We start from the raw sequence: 20,514 nt of genomic DNA on the forward strand, positions 1-20,514 counted from the left end.
TGCTCATCCTGGTCTCCCACTCCCTGGATAGGCCTTCACAGCCTGTGTTTGCTGACCTAGAGCAAGCCTTGATTTTTTTGCATGTGAGGAAACTTAGACCTAAAGAGGTGCTGTAGCTTCCATTGGGCACAGTGGAGCTTGTTTGTAAACAAGTACTCAGACACAAATGTCTTGAGTTTTATTCTCTAGGGCATACCCCACTGCAGAAAGGATGAATTAATCAGAAGCAACAGTGGTGCTGTGAAATCTAAATGAGTTAGTGTCATATGGCTATCTTAACAAAAATGTCATAAACTGGCTTTAAAAACATAATTATTGTCTCACAGCTCTAGAGGTAAAAGTCCAAGGTCAAGATGTGAGCAGGTTTGGTTCCTGTGAGGGTAATGTCTCCAGTTTCTGTGCTAGTGTCTGGTGGCTGCAGGGGTTCCTTGTTTTGGAGATGACATTCTCCCTGTGTTTTCTTCATATCCTTGTCCTTCTCTCTGTGTCCTACTCTCCACATTTCTCCTTTCATTAAGGACCTCTGTCACATTGGATTAGGGCCCACTCCAATGGGTCCATCATATTATTTCCAGGTAAGGTCACATTTGTGCACAGTGGGGTTTAGAACTTCACTATCTTTGGTGGGTGGTGCAGGCACAGTACACAGTTCAACTAATTACACTAAGAAAATCCAGAATTAAAAGGAAAATGGGCAAAGTGGTGGATTAGGAATTCCAGATCTTTCTTGTTTCATGGAAACTAAGTAAATAATTAAGACTTTGAGTAAAATAAGTTCATCTAAACTCTGAAAACCAAAGATCTACAGTAACCAAGCAAACTTGAAATAAAAGCTATATTCAAAATAGTAAGAAATTTCATAGCAATGTTACCCTCCCTGGCATGGTTTGGCAAAGTCCAGAGGAAGAAATCTAATCCTTAGTTGTTCCCTTCTTTAGATGGGGTTTAGAAAAGAGAACTTCACAGCATCCTGGCCTGTCTGTGTCATACTGAAGTGACATTTTCTTTTCTTTCTTTCTTTCTTTTTTTTTTTTTTTTTTTTGCCTGACACTGAGAAAAGATGAGGAATGGCAGCATAATTTGATCTCAGAGTGGTGGAAGCCACAGAATGCAGTAGTGGTACCTTGACACTTTAAATATCAGATCTTGGGGGAGAGCAAGAGATTACAGGAACAGAAACACAATAGAGCATCTAATGCCTCAGAAAGAAACCAGGATGAGACTGAGAACTTTAAAATCAAACATGGTACAGAAAGAACTCAAAGGGGTAGGGGGAAGCTAAGATAGCTTTTAACTCAGCTGAAGAAAAACAAAAAATAAAGGATATCAGGGAAAAGATATGATTAAAGTGAGACTATCAGCAGACATAGTATTGTTTTAAAATAACCAAGCAAATTCTGGTTGGCATGTAAGGAGATTGGAAGTCAACACTAATCTTAGCAAGTGAAAATCTGAACAAACTGAAAAATCAATAACTCTATAGATTAATCAGAGAAGTGAAGTCTCAGAGCAAGCCATTTCCCCCAAAATTTGACAGAAGGACTGTTGAATAAAAAAAGAATCGCAACTTGGTGAACTGAAAATTCCCAAGCAGAATCCAGCATGGAAAATTCTAGTATGATAGGAAAACTGACTATAATTGACAAATTTTTGGCTCATATCAGTCAAGTATGAAAGGTGGAAACTCCAGGGGGACCCAGTTGCAGGCATGGGGTGGGGCACATTTATTTCTAGGAGCTCAATCAGTGCATCACTGTGAATACTGGAGAAAACTCCCAGGCTTCTGGCAGGGGTAGAGGAAATGGAACATTTTTGAAGTACAGTTCAGCATTCCATTCTTGAGAAGGTCTCCCCTCAAGAGAAACTCTTTTACTAGAGCCTATTTAGTTTTCATAAAGCCTGGCTAATATGGGAAAGGAGAAATGCCTACCTGGCCTTGTTAGCTGCCTTCTCCAATCCAAGGGCATGAGGGGTGAAAATTGAGGGCACATGGAAGTTCATAGACACAGGCTCATTGAACACCAGGACCATCTCAAGGCGGTAGGGTGCTTCCCCTCCCCTCACACCTTCACCATATTCCCAAAGGCCTAGTCACCAAAGACATACTAATGAGGAGAAAACACAGTTTGAACAGGCAGAACAAGCATGAGAATTAGAATCAGATATTGCAGGGATGTTGGAGTTATCAGAGCAAGAATTTAAAACAGCTCTGATGAAGATGTTGAGAACTCTAGTGGATAAAGTAAACAGCATTTAAGAACAGAGAGAAGTAAGCAAAGAGACAGAAACTCTAAGAAAAGCTACATATAAAAACGCTTGCAGATACAAGCAGTATCTTTGATGGATTTGTGAGGATATACTGCATGTATATGAGGAAAGAATTCGAACTTGATAAGACATCAATAGAACCTTCCAAAATGGAAAAACAAAGAGGAAAAAGACCCGAAACTTAGAGGAAGAACAGAGTAACAGAATATCTGAGAAATAGCCCAAATAGAGAAAGTGTGCAACTCCTTGGTATTATCAGAAGAAAGACCATAAGATAATGAAAAAGAAGTATTTGAAGCAATAAATGGTTCAGGCAACAAACCTGAGGTCTCTCAGAAAACACTAAGAATAATAAATGCAAATGAAAAAAAAAGATAAAAAAGAAAAATCTTGAAATTAGCCACAAAGGAAAAACATCTAAACAGGGGCAAGGATGGAAGAACCAACTATATATTTATTGGCCCACAGAAACCTATTTTAAATATAAATGTGTGTATAAATTACTTGAAGCTAATGTATGCTAATGTATGAAATATGATATGTCAAGAGCTTTGTAGGGTTTTGAACAACCAATAGAAAAAAAATAAAAAATAAAAATAATAAAAAAATATTATAAGACACAAATATTGGTCAATAGAGAGATGGGGACTTATTGTTCATACATTATATGCACACTATATGTTATGTGTGTGGGGGTGTATATAAATGTGTAAAAATGTAAAATTTATGTTTCCTCAAATAAAATGTAGAACTAATAAAAAAATAAATAAATAAAAGTAAGCATAGACAGTAAGACATATTATGTTAACACTAATCAAAAAAAGATGAGAGTCGCTATATTTCTGCCAGAAATTAATAAAGGTTAAAAGGGTATTGGATTAATAAAGGATTTGGTTCTCCAAGAAAGCATAGCAATCTTTAAAGTACGTGCATTTAACAATAGTGTCAAAATGTGTGAGGCAAAAACTGATAGACTTCAAAAACCCTCTATAAGAATTGACAGATCCAGCAGGCAAATAATAAGAAAATTGTTAGTCAGCACCGTCAATCAACTGTACATAATTGACATTACAGATGACATTATCCAATAACAACAGAATACATATTCTTCTCAAGGTCATATGGAATATTCACCAAAATAGATCATTACGTTCTGGGCCATAAAATATACCCTCAACAAATTTTAAAAATAACATACAGCATGTGCACTCAGGGTATTGTGGAATTTAATTACAAATTAACAACAGAAAGACATCTGGAAAATTCCCCAAATACTTGAGCATTATATAGAACTTCTAAATAATAGGTGAAAAAAGAACTCTAAAGACAAATTTTTAGACATTTTTATCTAGATGAAAATGGAAATGCAATTTACTATAATTTGTGGGATACAGGGGAAAACTGTAAATGGTTAATTTCATAGCATTTAATGCATGTAGTACAAAAGAAGAATGATCGAAAATCAACGATCTAAGTTCCCACCTTTGGAAACTAAAAAAGAGGAGCAATTTAAATCCAAAGTAAATTCAAAAAGAAGAAGAAATAAAAATTTGGGCAGAAATCAATGAAATTGAAAACAGAGAATTAAAGGAGTTAATCAACAAAATCAAAAGCCACTTCTTTGAAAAGATCAATGAAATTAATAAGCTCTAGTTATGTTAACCAAAATAAAAAGATTGAAGATCTAAATTACTAATATCAGACATGAAATGGAGGGATGGATAGAGCTACAGATCCTCTAACATCGAAAGTATGGTAAAGGGATATTATACACAACTCTATGCCGAAAGGTTTGATAATCAACATGGAATGAAACAATTTCTTAAAAGAGATCCTTGGCCAAAACTCACACAAAAACAAACAGAACATTTAATTAGGCCTGTATCTATTAAAGTGATAGAATCGGTAATTAATAGTCTTCCCAACTAGCACCATACCCAGTTGGTTTTACTGGTAAATTCTACCAAACTTTTTTGGACACATTTTTACCAATTCTGTATATTTTAGGATGTAGAAACAAGGGAAATATATCCCAATTCATTCTAATAGACACCATTGCTATAATAACTAAATGAAACACATTAAAAGAAAGGAAAATTATAGACCAGTATCTCTCATAGTTGAAATACCCTTAACGAAATTTAGCAGATCAAATTCAAAAAATATATAAAAAGAACTACACACCACGACTATTTGAGATTTATCCAAAATGGGCAAAAAGTGGTTCAACATTTTAAATTCAACTAATGAAAACCATCATATCAACTAAGAAGAACCACACATTCATATATTTAATAGTTGCACAAAAAGCTTTTCACAGATTTGGGCTGGGGTTGTGGCTCAGTGGTAGCACACTCATCTGGTATGTGTGAGGTACTGGGTTCAATCGTCAACACCACATAAAAACGTGTATATATATATTATATAATATATATATATTTATATTTATATAGATATAGATATAGATATATACACTAAATATTTTTAAAAAAACTTTTCACAAATTTCTACACTCATTATTAAAGAAGAAAAACTAGCAAACTGGAAATATAAACCCTCTTAATTTGATAATTACAGCAAACATCATCCTTATTAAATCCTTAATGAAAAAGTTTAAGCTTACCTGGTACGATCAGAAATAAGGCAAGAATGTCCCATTTCACCATTGCTTTTCAACATCATGCTGAAAATCCTAGCCAATGCAGGAAAACAAGAAAAGAAATGAAAGTCATATACATTCTGAAGGAAAAATAAGACCTTGTTTGCAGATGGCATGATTTTCTAAACAACTCTTGAAAGTAATCAATGATTATTGCAAGATGTAAGATTACTACCCAAAAATCAGTTGTTTTTTTTTATACCAGCATTAACCAGTGGAATTTGAAATTAAAAACAAAATACCATTTATTTTGGCATCTGCAAAAATTAAAATCCTAATGGAAGAAATCAAAGAACAACAGACAACAGAGATATTCCACGTTCATGAATAGGAAGACTCAGAACCATCAAAATGCCTGTCTATCCCAATTTGATCTATGGATTTAGTGCAATCCCATTTCAAATCTCAGCAAGTTATTTTTGTGGACATTGAGAGACTCCTGTTTAAAGTTAATATGAAGAGACAGAAGACCCAGACAAGCCAATGCAATATCGAAGGAAAAGAATAGTCAAGGAACTGATATTACCCAACTTTAGACCCTATATAAAGCTGTAGTAATCAAGACAGTGTGATATAGTGAAACGATATGCCAATCAATCAATTGAAGAGCATATAGAGTCCAAAAATAGATCCACATAAATAATCAGATTGTCTTTGACAAAGGAACTAAGATGGTCTTTTCAAAAAATGGTTCTGGAGGAAGTAGACATTCACATTCCCTTCCCTCTGCCCACCAAATCTGGACACAGACCTTACATCTTAAGTTAATTTTCAGTTGCTTATAAGCCTAAATATTAAAAAAAAACTATGAAAATTCATACTGGATAGGACAAAAATCTAGATAACCTTGGATACAGTAATGACTTTAGATATAACACTGAAGGCATTCATGAAAGCAAAAGTGATTGCCAGGAGTTAAGCAGGATGGATGAATAGGCATTTAGACCAGTGAATATAGTCTCCATGATACTGGAAGGTAGAAAACAACCTTGTATATTTGTAAAAATTCAACATCAAAAGCTAACACTTAGGAGACAGTGATGTGTCAGTGTATTAATTGGTTGTAACAAATGTGCCTCTCTGATGTTTTCATAGTAGGATTGTGGAGGAAGGAGGTATATGAGAAATCCCTATCTTTAACTCAATTTTGCTATGAACCTAAAACTGTTCTAGAAAATCTTTTTTGAAAAACAGCAAAGAAGGAGAAATTCCAAATGATGGTAGGAAAAAAAGGGGAAAAAAAACATGATTTGTAAAAAGCATAAAAAGTGAGTTGAATATGCCTGTATGTTTATAATCACTAAGCATAAACAGTAATTAAGGTATTACTGATGGCTGGGGAGAAGGAGGGACTAGGAAGTTATCGATTTTAACAAGCACAAATCTTCAGTTTGGCATGAAGAAAAATTCTAGAGGTGGATCAGGATGGCTGCATAGCAATGTGATTACACTTAGCACCACAGATTGTACATTTAAAATTTGTTAAAATTATAAATTTTATATGGATATTTTCCCAAAATGAAGAAAAATGGGAAATTCATGTATAAATATGAATGCTGCCTAGTAAACTTATCCTTATTCTTTACTGTCAGACTCCAATGTTAGAATTTCTGCAATAACTTCCCATTGAGTCCAGGTTGACCAATATTCCAGTTCTGATCTGGAAAATGTTTTTATTATCTTTGCAACTATTCTTCACACAACTATATGTGCACACAAGTGCCCCACACATTAAATCTGTATAATGCTTTTGGTAGTATGTCATTTTGACAATATTAATTCTGCCTATCCAAGAACAAGGGAGATCTTTCCATCTTCTAAGGTCTTCTTTAATTTCTTTCTTAAGTGTTCCATAGTTTTTGTTGTAGAGGTCTTTCACCTCTTTTGTTAGATTGATTCCCAAGTTTTTTTGTTTTGTTTTGTTTTTTAGGATATTGTAAATGGGGTAGTTTTCCTCATTTCCCTTTAAGAGAGTGTTTGCCAGTGATATACAAAAATGCCTTTGATTTATGGGTGTTGATTTTTGTATCCTACTTTGCTGAATTCACTTTTAATGCAATTTCAATCAAAATCCCAATGACATTCCTCATAACAATAGAAAAAGCAGTCATGAAATTTATCTGGAAAAATAAGAGACCCAGAATACCTAAAGCAATCCTTAGCAAGAAGGGTGAAGCAGGAAGCATCACTATACTAGCCTTAAACTATACTACAGAGCAATAGTAACAAAAACAGCATGGTATTGGCACCAAAACAGACTAGTAGGCTAGTGGTACAGAATAGAGGACACAGAGAGTAAATTACAATTATATTAGATAAAGGTGCCAAAAACATATATTGGAGAAAAAAATAGCCTCTTTAACAAATGGTGCTGGGAAAACTGAAAATCCATATGCAACAAAATGAAATTAAACCCTTATCTCTCACCATGCATAAAACTCAAAGTGGATCAATAACTTAGGAATTACACCAGAGATACTGCGTTTAATAGAAGAAAAAGTAGGTCCAAGTCTCCATCATATCGGATTAGGCCCCTACTTCCTTCATAAGACTCCTTTAGTGCAAGAATTAAAATTAAAATCAAGAATTAATAAAAGGAATGGATTCAAACTCAAAAGCTTCTTTTAAGCAAAAGAAACAATCAGGTGAATAGAGAGCCTACATCTTGGGAGCAAATTTTTACCACTTGCACATCAGATAGAGCACTAATCTCTAGGGTGTATAAAGAACTCAAAGAGCTAAACACCAAAAACACCCAAATAACCCAATCAATAAATAGGCCAAGAAACTGAACAGACACTTCTCAGAAGGTGATATACAATCAATCAACAAATAAAAGAAAAAATGTTCAACATCTCTATCAATAAGAGAAATGCAAATCAAAACTAAGATTTCATCTCATTCCAGTAGAATGGCAGCTATTAAGAATACAAACAACAGTAAATGTTGGCTAGGATGTGGGGGGGGAAGGCACACTCATACATTGCTTGTGGGACTGCAAAATGGTGCAGCTAATATGGAAAGCAGTATGGAGATTCCTTGGGAAACTGGGAATGGAACCACCTTGTGTGGCCCAAGGACTTATACCCAAAAGGACTTCCGTGTATACCCAAAGGACTTAAAAACAGCATACTACAGGAACACAGTCACATCAATGTTTATCGCAGCACAATTCACAATAGCTAAACTGTGGAACCAACCTAGATGAATAAAGAGAATGTGATACACACACACACACACACACACACACACACACCACAATGGAATATTATTCAGCAATAAAAGAGAATAAAATCATGGCATTTGCAGATGAATGGATGGAGTTGGAGAATATAATGCTAAGTGAAGTTAGCCAGTTCCTAAAAACCAAATGCGAATGTTTTCTCTGATATAAGGAGGCTGATTCATATTGGGGTTGGGAGGGGGGAGCATGGGGAGGATTCGATGAACTCTAGATAGGGAAAGGGGTGGGAGGGCAAGAGAGGGGAAAATGAGGGGGGTAAAAAAGATAAAAAAGATGGTGGAATGAGATGGACATGATTACCCTAAGTACATGTATGAAGACACAAATGATGTGAATATACATTGTGTACAACCAGAGATATGAAAAATTGTGCTCTATATTTGTAATATGAATTGTAATGTATTCTGTCATATATAACATATAACAAATCCGAATTAAGAGAAAAAAATGCCCCACACATTTCTATTTGATTTCAGCATTTCAATTCCATGTAATTGAGTCCTTTAATACAAAAAAAATTTGCATTTGGTGCTGGTGTAATAACTGGATAGAGCTGTTGAGACCTAGTTGGGTTATTTAAGAATCTGCTCAGTCAGTGGATCAACTGAACAATGGTCAGCATTTAAATTTTAAGAAAATTAAATGTAAGAAAAGAGGTTTTATTTTTAGTAGAGTTCTGCCAAAATATGACTCCAGTGGATTTTTATGATTCCCTATATTTTTGTTTAAAAAACTCATTGTCATAAGCAACATAGAACATAGGAAATTCATGATTTACAGTTGCCTTTTAGGAAAGGTATCTGTCAGCACTAGTGTGCTTTTCATTCTTGAAATGAGCTGCATTGTTAAGTCAGGGTGGACCTAGACTACCACTGAGCCACACAGTTCATTACTGATGGAACAGATTGCTGTGAAGAATGTTTTGCAGAATTTCTTAGGTCAGCAGGTTTTGAGATGGTTGTAATCTCGGCAAAAATACTCACTTAGGATTCTTTTTTAGTATGTCCAAAGTATTTATGCATGAATCGGACTTCTAACAAGCAAGGCGCAGAGCTCTGTTGTTCTCCATTTTACTTTAACAAAGATTAGTTTATAATCCTGAAAATGCCTTGGTCATTCAGAGTATAAGAAAGTCTCAGTAGGCGGTTTACTGTGGAAATAGTGAGCCTTATAGAGTTCTTTGTCATCAGTATTGTATTGATTTATGTCTGATCCTATACAGAATTGAAACAGCCTGTCTTATCTGTAGGCACTGACACTTATCTATGAACAAATAAATATAACTCTGTAATGATGCAGTCAGGAATAATGTGAATCCTAGTATAAAAAAGGTCATTGGCTCATATTCTCAGTCAATTCCATGTCTCAAATAAATATTGGTGTAGAATCTTCTCAGAAATGGGAGATGTTATAGGGAAAAGGGCAAAGATTATAGCATTGAGGGTGTGGTTTTGGGAAAGTCCTCACAGTATTACTACTGATGTCGCTTCTGCCCTGGAAGTCGCTGCCAACACAGTTCCATATATTGAAGATTCCAGGACAGCCACCACAGACAGCATCACCTGTATCTGGGAGCAGGATACATTTCTGCCCTCAGAGCCCCATGAGAGGGATCATTAACCTTACAGTAAATATCCAGAGTACTTGTTTTGGAGGATGATATTTTGGACCTTCACTTGTTAGGGCTTTACTGGGATGTACTTTGTTGAATGTCTTCTCATTGATTTTTTTCGTAGTAGAATGTCTTTCCGTTTTTAATATCCAATGTCATAGAAAATATAAACCTCTGTAAACATTTTCCTTTTCAAAAGAAATGTCATAAATGTTGTGTAATTTTTTTTAGTAGCTTCATTATAAGAGAACCAGGTGAAATGAGTTTTAAATGTATTGTTGTTTGATCCTGTTCAGAATATTCAATAAGCAATGCAAATAATTATTGAAATATTGTTCTTCTCTGTACTAAGTCTTTAGAAATTAGACTTAATTGTAATTTGGACTTGCCCCATTTCAAATTGACTTTTCACATATGGCTAGTTTCTACCACATTGGAAAGCAGAACACCATAAACTTCTTTTGGCTGATGTTTATGTAGAAAAGGTACATATTTGCATCCCTTAACGTTCAGGACAATATTTTAAACAAGACAGGGTGTGGGTAAAGTCTCTAGTGATTTACAGATGCAGTCATTAAAACATCCATCATTTGTAGTCCTTTGAAAAAAGTGCTCAAAGTTAGTAGAGAATTTCATTGGGCTGGAATGTTGCTAGTTTAATGAGGAACTTTTACAGCTTAAAAGCATTTGTTAAACAATTATTGGAAACATACCAATATTTTAAACATTTTATATCATACGTGATTATCTACATTGGCATTTTTACTGTGTTTGGGGAGTGACTTGGGGATTCATATCTAATCATCTTCCCTTTTCAGTACTAGAAACTACATATTTGTAGTGCTTTGTGAGCCGGCATCTGACTTTCTGCAGTGGATTATTTGCAGAGTTGCCTTTGGCACCAATCTCAGTTCTGTAATGCTTTTTAAATTGTGTTCATGGCCATCAAAATCCTAGGGTTCTTTTTAGTATCTCTGGGTTCTACAGGATTTTGATTCTGTATTCATTTTTAAATGTTTTAAACTTTGTTTTAATTTTTAAAACATTTTTAAATGTCTTCCAGTTGAAAATACAAAATGTTTTTGCATGTACTAATCCTTCAAGTGTTCACCCACCAGCATGTTGATTTCTGGCATAGACTTGAGATAAAGTTCTTACCAGCAGCTCACTATTCTATTAAAGATTTCTCCCAAGTTTGCAAATTGGGCCTTTAAAACAAAACATTTGCCATTTGCTGCTGCTTTTCTGTATGAATCAGCATCTCTACAAAACTGTAACCATCTAAAATACAAAATTTTAAAAATGCTAAGGCTGACCATTAGAGTTATACACAATAACTAAGTCTCGTCTTTGTTCACTGTTCCACCTTTCTAATTGATTTTTATAATACATATTATACATTAGAATCACAAAAATGTTTTATTAACTTTATATGCTAAACTTTAGTTCATTCCCTCCAAGATACATATTAATCTGCTTAAAATCATGTTTGGAAACAGTGGCTATTGTAATAATTTCTTTGGCTCTTGGTGTTTAAAACATCTATCCTGTTTCCCAGAATAATCATTATATTTTTCTAGTGACAACTCATACACACTGAAACCATCAAAAATCCCCAGTACTGAGGGCAGATTTATGATTAAGTCATAAAGTCGAACAAATGATGGTTCATTAATTCTTGTGTAACCTGTGTCCTGTTTTCTTTTGAAATAAGACAACAATACATTCAGTGAGATCAATCTAGAATGCCATTTTATGAAAAATAAAACTCACAAAATTCATTATTTTTTTATCCGCAATTTACTTATTTATAAAGCAATCAAAATTGTTTTGAAAACAAACATGGCTTTCATGTGCTTCATGTGAATGTATGTTAAAATTTTTGACATAAAAAACTGATGCATATTCCTTAATGATTATCAAGTGAAATAAACTAAGGTAGTGCAATGATATAAGTACCTAGTATTAAGAAGCATCTTGTAAATAGGTAAAGTTGGAAGGTGATATATTTATTCTCAGGTATAGGGATTTTAGATTACTCATGTCAAAAATTACTTTTTGTAATTAGTTGCATCAGCACCAAATTATCTATCACACAATGTGGTGGTCCTCTGTAAGCAAGATTTGAGTGTGAATGTGGTGATTTGGTTTTTTTTCAATGCAAAGGATTTTTTTTTTATTTCTCAAATTTATTATACTAGTGAATTTTTTTTTTATTTTTAGTGGACAAATAATTTTTTTCTTCATGGGGCACAATGTGATATTTTCATCGATGTATGCATTGCAGAAAGATTCATTCTATCTAATTTTTTGTAGGGTAGTTAAAATTTACTCTTTTCTAATATTTTGGAAATTTAAAATGTATTATCATAAACTATGGTCCCCATGAGTGCCATAGATCCCTAAAACATTCCTTCAGCCTAAAACTTTGTACCCTTTGATAAACATCTTTGCCTGCCCCACCCCTCTCTCTGTCCCCATCCTCTAATAACCATCTTTCTTTTATGAGATCAACTCTTTTAGATTCCACATGTCACTGAGATCATACAGCCCTTATCCTTCTGTGCCTGGCTCATTTCATTTAGCCTAATGTTCTTGAGTTCCATCCACATTGTCCTAAAAAACAGAATTCCTTTCTGTATTGTTACTGAGTATAGAGTAAGTCCCCCCTTAATCTGCAGGAGATAAGATAATGTTGCAAGACTCACATTGGCGTATCTGTGATCAAGTTAATTTATAAATCAGGCACAATAAGAGATTAATAATAACATAATTATAATTTTAACAATGTATTATAAGAAAAGTTATGTAAGTGGAGTCAGTCAGTCTCTCTCTCTCTCTCTCTCTCTCTCTGTTTCATATCTTTCTATACCACACTATCCTTTTTCTCATAGTAATGTAACCCTTGGTTCAGTCCAGGGCTAATCATAGGTAATTGAGACCTCAGAAAATAGGATGGTAGATGAGTGGGAACTCTTGCAATATGTACCACATTTTCCTTATTCATCCATCCATCCATGGACACAATTTAAATTGCTTCTCTACCTTGTCTGTTGTGAATAATGCTGAAATTAACATTGAAATGCAGATGTTTCTTCATTATTCCAGTTTCCATGCTTCTGAATTTATGCCAAAAATGTGATTTCTGGATCACATAATAATTCTATTTTTAATTTTTCAGGTAATTGGTTCAGTTTTCCATAATGGGTGTACTGATTCTCATCAGCATCCTATAAGGATCCCCTTACTACACACCCTTGCCAGCATTTATCGTTGGTTGTATTGTCTTGATCATAGCTGTCCTCACAAGTGTGACATGACATCTCATTGTGGTTTTTAGTCACATCTCCCTCATAATTAGAGAGGTTGAGGTTTTTTTTTCATGTATCTGTTGGCTACTGTTATCTGTTCTTTCCCATTTTTTGATAATGCTGTTTTCTTGCTGTTGAGGCCCTTTTGGATGTTGGGCAAGGTGTGTGATTTGAAGTGTCTTCTCCCTTCTGAGGCTGTCTCTTAGCTCTGTTAATAGTTGATAAAACCCTGTCTCTCATAGAAACTGGAGCCTATCCCATTATCTTTTACTAAGTGAAGAGCTAAACAAACATATATCTGTAAAATGAAATAGTGCTTCACAATAACAAAGAATGAATTATTGATTGGCATGTTAGTACAGATGAATTTGCATTTTGCCAAATAAAAGAATTCATTTACATTCCATGTTAAAAAAGGCAAGACTATAGGCAAGAAAATCAGACCTCTGATTGCCAGGTAGTGGTATAATCCAGAGAATAATATAAATGTCCTTGATTTTTGTACCAAAGAATGTAAAATTCATCAAGGAACCATTAGATCACCACAATAATAATCATCACAGGCAAGATCCATTTGTGAATGCTAATGTTAATGGGCAAAAGCTAGAGAAACAGGATGTTTGCATAGTTGGCAAGATATTTTCCCCTAAACATTTATATAAGAAAACTGTCAGATATTACCTTAACCAAGTAATCATGGTTAATATCACCAGCTATAAAACCTAGACCCTCCTGAGTCCATTGCATTTTGTTGTATCCTCCCCCACAAAATGCACAGCCTCAATCGAGTCATGAGGAAACATCAGACAAAACTAAGTTGAGGATGTTCTGCAAAATGATTGACCAGTGCTTTTCAAACTGTCAAGTCCAAGAAGAACCAGGCAAGGTTGAGCAACTGTTACAGGCTGGAAGAGACAAAGGAGCTGTGACACCAAATGCCCTGGTGCGATTATAGATGCAATCCTGGAATAGAAAAATAAATTAATGAAAAAAACCTGGTGAAATCTGAAAGGAGTCTCAAGTTCAATGCATAGTATTTTACTAATGTTAAATTTTTAGTTTAGAAAAATTTACTGTAGTTATGTAAGATGCTAACAGGAGAAACTGAGCATATGGAAACTCAATGTACTATCTTTGAAAATCTAAAATTATTTCAAAATAAAAAATATGGATGTTTAAGAGTCCAGTTTTACTTTCATATATTTCACAATTACTTATAAAATACCAGTGGATGAAAGAACGCTATTTTTCTTTTGACTATCACCATCATCAGACATACTTGATGATTATTAATCTTGTGATTTATTCAAAATGTTTTGGTAGTGGTTATTTTGGTTGAAGTTTTAATAAAAGATTCAAAAGCAGAGTTTAATAAAAACCACAGGTGACTCTAGAAGTCGGAAAAAGCTGAGCAAAAGCAAATGCCTTTATAATGGTGTTTTGTTTTCCAGGGGAGTATCAGAGCTCATTGACTTCCCTCTTCTTTGTTAACCGATAAGGTCATTGTTCTCTGCCTCCTCTGTGCTTTGTATATGTTATAGTCTCAGGTTTAAACTTGCTGCACTTGTAGGAACAGGGATTCAGAAAAGAGAGGCAATTAGGGGTTTTCTCAGTGGCTGATAGGGTGCCCCACGATTATATGGTGGTTGAGACAACGGCACCTGTAAGATGTCATGGCACCGTCTAAATCACTGACAGGAGGCACCTGGGGTTTTGATATTAAGAATTAGCCTGGTTATTTGGCAGATATAGTTCAATATTACTCAGTGGACTCAGTCTGTAATTATTTGTTGTTTTCTATATGCCAATCTGTGCTAGGTCCTGCAGAAATACAAAAGTTGAAATCATGATTCCTGTCGAAAAGCACCCACTGGTTTAGGCATCATTGTGGGTGGGAAGAGCCCAAGCTTTAGAATTATAGTTATACCCTCATCATCTCTTGCTTTAATTACTGAGTCTTAGCCCGGGTATATACGTTTGGACTCACTGATTGTTTCCTTATCTGTACTACAGAATGCTATATTGATCTTACTAAATTGTCATGATCATTAATCCTCTCACATAGGAGGCCCTTTGATAAATGGCTATTATCATGGTGATTTGTTTTCAAGAGGGGCCTTGAAGCAAGGGAGTTTACACTGTTTTTGTGTTTGTTTGAATATTGTGGTAGTTGCTTGGCTCAGTCTTTATGTGTTTTTTCCCTCGTAGAGATGACGAAGAGAAAAAAAAGTCCCCCTCAGAAGGCACTGATGAGAAGGCCAATGGAACACATCCAAAGACCATCAGTCGCATTGGGAGCACGACCAACCCATTCTTGGACATTCCTCATGACCCAAATGCTGCTGTGTACAAAAGCGGATTCTTGGCTCGGAAAATCCATGCAGATATGGATGGAAAAAAGAGTAAGCTTCATTCGTTGTTTTGTTTCATGTACTTTAGCTTAAATTTTAAAGTGAATTTGTTTGAAATAAAATTATGGATGAAGAAAAATCATGTTTATTTAGAGAAATAAATAAATAAAATGTTTATTTAGAGAAGTGTTCTTGAGAAAGTCTCTAATCCTAAATCAGAGATCCACTGTAGCACTGAGCAGAATGGTTTAGAACTTAAGAAATGGATGACTTCTTACAGAAGACTTATTTCTCAGACTCTTATTCATTATGTTTCATGGTTTCAACAAATAATACTGTCTGTCTGCTATATGCTAGGCACCAAAAATAATAGGATGGACAAGATCCCTCTCTTCATGGAGTTCACATTTCTAGTGGTTGAAGAAAAGATGATTTATAACACAGATTAAGCAATGACTTAAGGTCCCAGGAACAAAGGGAGCAGGGGGAGATTTCATATCTAAAGCATGTGGATGTCCTTGATGAGACGAGCAGGTGAGATGTAGAAGAGCATGGCATGAGTAGTATTGGGAAATTGAAGGAATCCCATCCCAATTTCTCCATGGAGTATGAGATGTGATGATCTTCTGATAGATAATGGTGTTATCTGGTAGATAATGTTTAAAGTTTGGGAGGAATGGAATATGTTTACACAGTTAGAATAATTGCAGAAAGTCAAATAACAATTTGATATAGTTGAATGGTTTAAGACAAACTGATGTATGTGCTCAAAATGAGAGGACTTTACCTCTGTGGTGTCCCTGCCCTCCTGCGTACACAGATGTGGAATAACATGGAGGGGGATGCACAGTACCTCTGTTTTTAATCTGTGACTGGACATTTTGACTTGAGGAGTTATCAGATTCTATTAGGTTGCATTCAAGGGAATCATTGTCTTGGAGTGGTTTTACAGTGAATGTGATATTAAGCAAGTTTCTTAGTGTTTCCAAGTTCTTTAGGAGTACCTCCACCATATTTTCTGAACATCTTATTCACTAGCCTAGGAAGCTACTTAATTTTATCTAACAACATTGTGTGAGTTCCTATAGATGCAAGTGATGGCAAGTCAATCTAACTTAGAAAAAGGTCACACCTGAAGATGAAGAATTATAAGGACACCCTCTCCATTTCTATGTGTATACAATTTTGTATGTTAGCTTTATTCTTTCTAATGGGGCATTTTATACATGGCTGGATATATGGCTGTTAGCAACATGAAAGATCATGTACTCGGTTTTGACACTGAGGAAAATTTTCCTTCTGCCCTTTAGGACAGGATTCTGATCTGTATGATCAAGCAGATGAAATACCTTGATTGACAACATCTACTTTATTGCAGTATTGAGATGAAAGTTTCTTTAAGAAGGAATGAGATACAGATCTCACAAAAAAGGGTTATTTTCTTGGCAAACAAAGGATTAGATATCCGTCTCTTTGTTCAAGCATGCACATACATTGTGTTTGAACAATGCATTAATCATAGTAAAAATTTCCATTTATTACCACAGATATACTTTGCAGCATGCTATGTCCAGCTGCAGCTTCTATTGCCAAGGATAAAATTGGTTGGCTGTGTATATTGTCTCTAGTTTAGGTATGAATAGAGTGCCAATCTATGAACTAAATGAAAAATATAGAAATATCTGATATACCTACTACATATAAAGTACTGGAGGCAAAAAAAAAAAGAATAACACAGTTTAAAATGCCAACTCAAAAAAAGGCAAAAAAAGGAAGCAAAACAGCTCCCACTGATTCAAAATATGCACAGCATCCTGCTAGACAGGAGAGCAGAGTCACCCATGTGAGCATCCCTCATTGATGCACTTCCTGGCAGTGGATTGGCTTGGCTGGTTAACTTATTTCAGCATCCTCTGGCTCTTCCTCCTGAGGGAAGTTCTCTTTGTGTTCTGTGTTCCTGGGCCATCTCTGAGGATTGTTGGAGAGGATTGCTTTGCTGGAGGCTCTGCTTCCTGAGAACCCAATGCATGTGAACGTGAAATCCAAGGGTTGCCTGGCAGCTGAGCTATCACAGACCCCTTGTATCCCACTGGAAGTTTCCTGCCAGTACAACTCCTTTAAATCCTCAGTTAACTACTTTGAGAATTTCAGATTGGTTAGGACAATCATAAATGTCATGGGAAATTTTTGTCTTTCAGGCAGCTAAAGAAATTCTGCCTGTTTCTCAAAGAAACCTGCCTCTGCTGTTTTGGTCTCGTCTCCTGTCTCAGATCAGAGGTCAAAATTCAAAGACGGGATAAGACCCTGCTAACTGGGCTCCAGTTTCCAAGCTTTATTCCTGTCAGTTAACTTATCCTTGGAGGAATTTTCACCTCTGTGTTAGAGGGATATTGGGCATTTTACCCTTCTTTAATTCCTCAGGCTCTTCCTGGTGATCTTCATTATGATTTTCTGGGGTTTCCAAATCACTTTAGAGTAGTCAGATAATTTAACCTTTCCAATATAGCAAAGTGCATGATTTCTAATAATTCTACATAAACTAAAAATTGCCAATTCAAAGTGTACAGTTTGAATTATTTTGAAGATTACTTGGTCTAAACTTAATATAGCCACTTGAACTTCTTTTTAGCTTTTTTATGCTATTTTCCCAGGTTTTAATTTTAATCTCTGGTTTTATCTTTTAAAATGTTTTCTTTTATATAGCATGTTGGTGGGTCTTGCTTTTTACCTGAGCTCATACTCTTTGTCTAGATGTTTGACTACTTAGATATATAGTACTTGCTCATACAGTTGATTTTAAATCTGCCATCTTGCTGTATTTTCTTGTGCTATCTGTTCTTTTTTCCCCTTTTCATTCCTTCCTGTTTAGGATTAGTTATTTTTTGTGATTTTGTTTTTCTTCCCTTGATTTATTGACTATACCCTGGTTGTCTTAGTGCCAGCTGTAGGGTTTATACCACGTCATTAACCTGTCTCGTTCCACCTTCAGGTTATACCCTTGGTATGTAGTTGGAGATCCTTGCATTAGGTTTCTTCCATTTCTCCCTTACTGGCCTTTGTACTATTCCCATTTCTTTTATTCTTTGTGTGTCATAAAACTCACAGTAGCACATTTTTAACATTTTTTTCTTTGAAAAGTAATTTATTTTTACTTTTAACCCCATGCCTATCAGCAAGAAATTTTTTAATGTTTTATCAGTCTGAAAAAGTCTATATCTTGCCTTGATTGTGAGAACTTATATTCATTGAGTTTAGAATTTTTTTTTTTTTAATGTCAGTCTTTGTTCCTCTAACCTAATGTCGTCTCCTGCCTCTGGATGCTTTCAATTTTTTTTTTTTCCTTTACCTCTGGTTTTCAGCAATTTTATTGTGAACTGCCTTATTGAAATTTTCTTTGTTTTCCTTGTTTGGTGTTTTTGGTGTTCTTGGATTTTTGGCTTATGTTGTTTTGGTTTTTTGTATTTTTTTTAACTCTTTAGCAAGTTTCAGCCATCATTTTTTAAAGTACCCACCTTCCTTCTGAGACTTGTTTTCTGCATGTTAGATCTCTTGATACTGCTCCAACACTTCCTTGAGACTCTGTTTTAGATACCTTTTTTCTTTTTTTCCAACTATAATAATAATTTTAATTTTCAAATTTACTACCGTATTTTTCATTTTATAGATAGTATTTCTTATCTTTGAACTTAGCTGGAATCTTTGTATTCTCTATTTCTCTGCTTATCAGGCTTACGTTTTTCTTTGTGTCATTGAGTATATTTATTATTTTTATAATACCTGTTTTAAGAGCCTTCTCTTCAAAACCCTTCTCTGTCATTTCTGAGACTATTACATTGATTATTTTTTTTTTCTCTAACAGTCATACTTTCCCTTTTCTTTGCATTCCTATTAGGTTTTTGTTTGGTTGGTTTGGTGGTTTGTACCAGGGATTAACCCATGGAGGGGCACTTAACCACTAAAACACATACCAGCCTTTTTTAATATTTTATTTAGAGACAGGATCTCAGTTTCTTAGGGTCTCGCTAAATTGCTGAGGCTGGCTTTGTATTTGCAATCCTCCTGCCTCTGCCTCCTGAGCCACTGGGATTATAGGTGTGCACCATCCCAGCCAGCTCTAGTAGGTTTTATTTGAATACCAGAGATCATACATTTTCCTTTTTTCCCTAAGCTCTTGGGCATACACACACACACACACACACACACACACACACACACATTTTGATGTTGGATTTTCTGCTGATCTGCTGGTAAGTAAATTGTAGACAAACCAAATTCTTAAATTCTTTAGAAGCTTGCCTTTATCATTTTTGTTATCATGGATCTAGAACAGCCTTTACTCTGGGACTTCTTTAGTTTCATTAATAAAACATTATTATTCATCTTCAGACTACCCAGTCAATGCTCCATATATTACAAAGTCCACTCTGGCTGATGAAAACACAGATTATTCCAGGCCTCTGTGAGCTCTTGAAATTATTCATTTTACAATTGTTTGGTGATTCTTTCCCATGTCTTATCTCATTTTCCATCGTGCTCAGATTGATGCTCTAGCCAAGACCTTAGAATTTCTCTTCAGTTCTGCAGAGCTCTTACTTTGTACATTTCTACCTCCAATCTTACTCTACTCCAGTCCCCTCTGCCTCACCAGACTCTGTCTCCTCAAGTCAGCAGATTAACAAGCTCTTTAGATACTTCCTTTCACTAAGAGGGCTAGAAAACTTGCTCCAAGCAGCAGTGGGCTTGCCTCATTTGTTTCTTCCTCTTCAGGATCATGGTCCAGTGCTGTTCTTGTACAGTATCTAAAACCTTTGGTTTTATATATTTAACATATAATTTTGTCTAGTTGCTATAGTAGGACAGTTTATCAATCCCATTTGTTAAGAAATGTCTTTCGGATTGCTTATGGAAATGATAAGGAATTCTGCACATTTAGGTACAAGCAAACTGTTTTTTTGTATTTAGAAATTCAGAAAGTGGTTTGTTTCCTTGCCACCTAAAATCTTTTCTTCTTCCCCCTTGTGTTGAACTTTCAATCATATGCTTTTCCCTTCCTCTTGTGAAAGATGGTC

At 35.1% G+C, this 20,514-nt stretch overlaps 1 protein-coding gene across 4 annotated transcripts in view; it reads left to right on the plus strand.

The window, feature by feature from the left end:
* The window catches only part of Psd3 (pleckstrin and Sec7 domain containing 3), a 480,958-nt gene that overhangs the window by 370,299 nt on the left and 90,145 nt on the right, over positions 1-20,514 (plus strand). For all 4 annotated transcript variants that reach the window (XM_076853634.1, XM_076853635.1, XM_076853636.1 and 1 more), the window contains one exon: positions 15,303-15,496. In XM_076853634.1, coding sequence (XP_076709749.1) covers positions 15,303-15,496 — 194 coding nt within the window. The remainder of the gene's footprint in view (positions 1-15,302; positions 15,497-20,514) is intronic.

This window comes from Callospermophilus lateralis, chromosome 4, assembly GCF_048772815.1.
Source record: "Callospermophilus lateralis isolate mCalLat2 chromosome 4, mCalLat2.hap1, whole genome shotgun sequence".
NCBI lineage: Eukaryota > Metazoa > Chordata > Mammalia > Rodentia > Sciuridae > Callospermophilus > Callospermophilus lateralis.